The 5,132-nt window shown below is 48.3% G+C and overlaps 1 protein-coding gene across 3 annotated transcripts in view; it reads right to left on the bottom strand.

The window, feature by feature from the left end:
- Positions 1 to 1,912: 1,912 nt before the first annotated feature.
- Positions 1,913 to 5,132, bottom strand: part of LOC139748323 (uncharacterized) — an 18,481-nt gene continuing 15,261 nt past the window's right edge. For all 3 annotated transcript variants that reach the window (XM_071661366.1, XM_071661375.1, XM_071661385.1), the window contains exon 2: positions 1,913 to 3,042. In XM_071661366.1, coding sequence (XP_071517467.1) covers positions 1,975 to 2,526 — 552 coding nt within the window. In that variant the 5' untranslated portion in view covers positions 2,527 to 3,042 and the 3' untranslated portion in view covers positions 1,913 to 1,974. The remainder of the gene's footprint in view (positions 3,043 to 5,132) is intronic.

A 5,132-nucleotide genomic window follows, 5' to 3' on the forward strand; every position in this document is an offset into this window, starting at 1 on the left:
ACCCCCGGGGGAAAAAAAAGGGGGGGTTTTTGGGGGCCACCCCCCCCCCCCCCAAAAAAACCCCCCGGGGGGGGAAAAAAAAAAACGTGGTTAAAAATAAAAAAAAACCAAAACCCCGGGGGGGCCCCCGGGGGGTGCCTTTTTGGAAAAAAAAAATTTTTTTAAAAAAAAGGGAATTTTTTTAAAAATTTTGGGTTGGGGGGGGGTTTTCCCGCCAAAAAACCCCCGGGGGGGAAAAAGGCCCCCCCCCCAAAAACCCCCAAAAAAAGGGGGGTTTTGGCCAAGGGGCCCGTTTTTTTAAAAAAATTTTTTCCCCAAAAAAGGGTTAGTAGGGGGGGTTTGGGTGGGGGGGGGGGAAAGGGGGTTTTTTTTTTGGGGGGGGGTTTGGGGTTTTGGGGGTGGGGGTTTTTTTTGGGGTTTTTTTTGGGGGGTTTTTTTTTTTTTTTTTTTTTTTTTTTAAAAAAAAAAAAAAAAAAAAAAAAACCCAACCCCCCCCCAAAAAAACCCCCCCCCCCCCCCCCCCCGGGGGGGGAAAAATTTTTTTTTAAAAAAAGGGGGGGGTTTTTTTAAAACGGGGCCCCCCCCCCTTTTTAAAACCCCCCCAAAAAACCCCCCAAAACCCTTTCCCGCCCCCCTTTTTTTTTTTTCCCCCCCCCCGGGGGAAAACCCCCCCCAAAAGGGGGCCCCCCCCAAAAAAAGGGGGAAAAGGCGGGGGGAAAAAGGGAAAAAAAAAAAAAAAAAAAAAAAAATTTTAAAAAAAAAAAAAAAGGGGGGGGGGGGTTTTTTTAACCACCCCCCCTTCCCCCCCAAAGCCTTTTTAAAGGTTGGGGGGGGAAAAAAAAAAAAAAAAACCCCCCCCCTTAAATTCCTTTTTTTTTTTAAAAATTTTTTTTTCCCCCCTTTTTTTTCCCCCCCCCCCCCTTCCCCCAAAAACCCCCCCCCTTTCCCCCCCCTTTTTTTTTTTCCCCCTCCCCCGGGGGCCCCCCCTTTCCCCCCCCCTTCCCCCCCTTTCCCCAAAACCCCCCCCCCAAAACCCCTTTTTTTTTGGGTTTTTTCCCCCCAAAACCCAAAAAAAAAGGAAAACCCCCGGGGCCAAAACCCCCCCAAAACCCCCCCCAAAAAAAAACCCCCCCCCCAACACACACACCCAAAACCCAAAAACCCCCTTTTTTTAAAAAAAAATTTTTTTTTTTTCCCCCCCCAAAAAAAAATCCTTTTTTTCCCCCCCCCACACACACACAAAAAAATTTAAAAAAACCCCCCAAAAAGGAAGGGTCTTGGCTCTTGGCATCAAAAAGTGGTTTACAGACACGAGAGCGCGCGTCACTGGACCAATAACCCAAATTTGTGATAAATATGCGAAGGCCGAAGAGCCACTAACTAATAACTGTTGGGATATGACAAGTCACAGGCTCACGAACAGGTGACCTCAACCGCTCAAAATCTGATAACAGGTCACACAACGTCTAAGCAGTATGTGCTGCAAACGAGGGAGAGAGAGAGAGAGAAAAAAAAAAAAAACAGGCTGCAATACCCCGTTCTTGTTTTCTGATAATTGGTTTCAGAACTCGTAATGTGGAAGTGCTAGCAACATAACAGGTTCTACACCACCGTCCAATTTAATTGCTACATAATAACAACGTCACAGAACCACTACCCAGTGATTCTGTGTGTGACAAAAGGTCACACAACCACTACACTATGAGTGTTCAAGATATGATCATATTCTATCAGGCTCTGAACCACTCATCAATAATTCCGGTACGAAAATGAGCTAAAAACTTGATCATCGGTAACTTATGAAGGTAAGCTACAGAGTCATTAACCAGTAACGTCTGTAAGACACTGAGCCATGAAAACCATTAACCCAAAAGTGTCAACATAATGTTTTCTTGTATAACAGCTGGGCTGGGGTGAGAAATAAGATGGGAGAAGGTTAACTTACGAGAGAAGCGAGAGGCTGGGTTGGATGACTTACTTCTGACCCTTGGGGATGACCACTGGGGCGTAGTCTGGGTCGTAGAACTCATCGAGGTCCTCCTGAGCGGCAGGCTCAGCGGAGATGGCGGTCCTCTTGACCCTGGCCTCGGCGCCCTCGCTGACGCCCTCGATGACGTTGAGGTGCTTGGCGGGCAGCACGAAGAGCCGGTCGTTCTGGAGGCTGTTGCGGTTGTGGTGCTCGCTGTTGTTGTTGCGGAGAGTGACGGTGCGGAGGGAGAGGCGCCCCTGCAGGGAGTGCGGCCGGTGGCCCGTGGGTGGTGGCAACACCGAGCGAAGCTTGTCTAGCTGGGTGTTCAGGGAGGCGATGGTGGCGTCCCTCTCGCGCAGGTCCTCCTCGAGTTTCTTGATGGCGCTGTCTTTCACGGCCAGGGTCTCTAAGGCGGTGGCCAGGGCCGCCTGCGTGTCGCGCAGGGAGGCGCGCCCCTTGGCGGAGTTGCTCAGACCCATCGGCGGCGCACGACTACTACTGCTGCTGCTGCCGCTGCCCTCGCCGCCACCCCCTCGACTCTTAAACCACTTCTGCATTACGCAACTCTCTCAGAGCACCATCATCACTGTGCCCGGGGAAAAACAACATGGGGCGTCGCGGGAGCAGGACACAGGCCCGTCAGGCGAACCGCAGGCAGGCCGCAACCAACAAGCCCCGTCGCCAGGAGCCGCCGCTGCACCGACCACGGGTCCCCGCACGTGGAACTCACAATTGCCACCGCTGGTGGTGTGGGTTCGTCGTCGGCTTCGTCAGCAGGGCATCACCTGCACCCGCAGCACAGCGGGGGACTCGTGCAGACCAATAGGGCGTTCGTTCTCTGTCCACTCCACCATAATACTACATGTCTCGCTTGTAACCCTCACCAACACTGCAGTTGATTAATGCCACTGTACTGCACACAAAACATATGTATATCACTGGGTTGTACTTGACAACATGGGAGGGTGGAATGAGACCTTACGTAGTCAGACACGAACTATCAGCTCTCATAACTCTTTTACATGTTCAGCTCCTGAACAAGGAGTCACTCCAAATGCTAACACATAATATTTCTGGTGAAATGATATTTCATTAAGTTGCATGATGTTAACTAAAATACAATAATAATAACAATAATGAATTCATAACATGGCAACAAAATAAACGAGAAGTGGTAACACATAAATCAAAAACACGGTACAAGGAAGCACAGAAACCCTAGAAAACGATCGTGACTCTATGTAGGAAGCAGTGCAGGAAACCCCATGGACTGGCCTACCACAGGGCGAGCATCCCACACTAACACCTGACCACAGCGTGAGCGGCGCCCTCGCCCCCACCACCTGACTACCACCAACCACCTCACGCAGCACTGGCCGCGCTGACGCTAAAGCCCGCAAATGTAAACAAGCACTCGCGATCTTCCCTCCTTGAAGGTTGCCACAGCAACCTGAATGTCTCTACCACGAGTGTGACCACATCCAACCTCCCTCCCTCCCTCCCCCTTCACACACTACTACCACCCTCAACCCACCACCACCATCATCTTACAATCCCGTAAACCCACCACACACACACACACACACACACACACACACCACCACCACCACCACCATAGCGACCCACAAAACTGCGTCTTTAGGGGAAAAAATTACATCAATGATATAAATAAAAATTCACTCGGGAAGGATTACACTTCCAAAAAGTAATCTATTCCTTTTTTAATAAAAGTTCACTGGGGAAGGATTACACTTCCAAAAAGTAATCTATTCCTTTTTTAATAAAAGTTCACTAGGGAAGGATTACACTTCCAAAACGTAATCTATTCCTTTTTTAAATAAAAGTTCACTAGGGAAGGATTACACTTCCAAAAAGTAATCTATTCCTTTTTTAATAAAAGTTCACTAGGGAAGGACTACACTTCTAAAAAGTAATCTATTCCTTTTTTAATAAAAGTTCACTAGGGAAGGATTACACTTCCAAAAAGTAATTATTCCTTTTTTAATAAAAGTTCACTAGGGAAGGATTACACTTCTAATAAGTAATCTATTCCTTTTTTAATAAAAGTTCACTAGGGAAGGATTACACTTCCAAAAAGTAATCTATTCCTTTTTTAATAAAAGTTCACTAGGGAAGGATTACACTTCTAATAAGTAATCTATTCCTTTTTTAATAAAAGTTCACTAGGGAAGGATTACACTTCTAATAAGTAATCTATTCTTTCCCCGCCGCTCCATCTGAGAAACGGCACCGGAATGTTAAGTACGGGAGCACTTGTGGCAAGCACTTAGTTACTGGCGGCACTTTTGTAAGGTGGGGTGGGTAGGGTTCTGAGAGAGTGCCGTAAATAACACCGAGAGAGTAACACTGTGTGTGTGTGTGTGTGTGTGTGTGAGAGAGAGAGAGAGAGAGAGAGAGAGAGAGAGAGAGAGAGAGAGAGAGAGAGAGAGAGAGAGAGAGAGAGAGAGAGAGAGAGGAGACGGTGGGTTGGAAGGGAGAGGAGGAGACGGTGGGTTGGAAGGGAGAGGAGGAGACGGTGGGTTGGAAGTGAGCGGAGGAGGAGGAGGAGGAGGAGGAGGAGGGAACAGAACACTGTTGGGTCGGCCGGCCGGCGGCGGCCACACGCACCATCACACACCGCTGGCCGTGCGGCACACTCTGTTCTCAGTCAGAAGGCTGTCGCCAGGCAGAGCTCGGAAAGTACAACCCCCCTACCCATTCTCTCTCTCTCTCTCTCTCTCTCTCTCTCTCTCTCTCTCTCTCTCTCTCTCTCTCTCTCTCTCTCTCTCTCTCTCTCCAGCACACACACACACACACACTCTCTCATCCCCTCCCTCCACATCCACCACCAACCCCAATGGTGAGAAGGCATTTATAAAGTGCACTTAACTTTATCTCCCCGGCATTTAAGTCATTACGCAGTCAAAGCGAAGCAATTAGTTTTTTTTTTTTCTGTCATTCAAGACGAATACTGGGGAGGGAAAAAATATATATATACGAACTGAACGTTTCATTGTCAGCAAAATAGATCAGGCGAAAGAAAAATTGAGGCGAGGGAGGAGGGAGGAAGAATGAGGGTGTGCGTGGTGTGCAAATAGGTCTTTCATCACTAGGAGAATGGGTCACTCGTTTTCTTTCTTTTTCTTATATCATTTCCCAGAGG

Source organism: Panulirus ornatus, chromosome 5 (genome assembly GCF_036320965.1).
Source record: "Panulirus ornatus isolate Po-2019 chromosome 5, ASM3632096v1, whole genome shotgun sequence".
Taxonomy (NCBI): domain Eukaryota; kingdom Metazoa; phylum Arthropoda; class Malacostraca; order Decapoda; family Palinuridae; genus Panulirus; species Panulirus ornatus.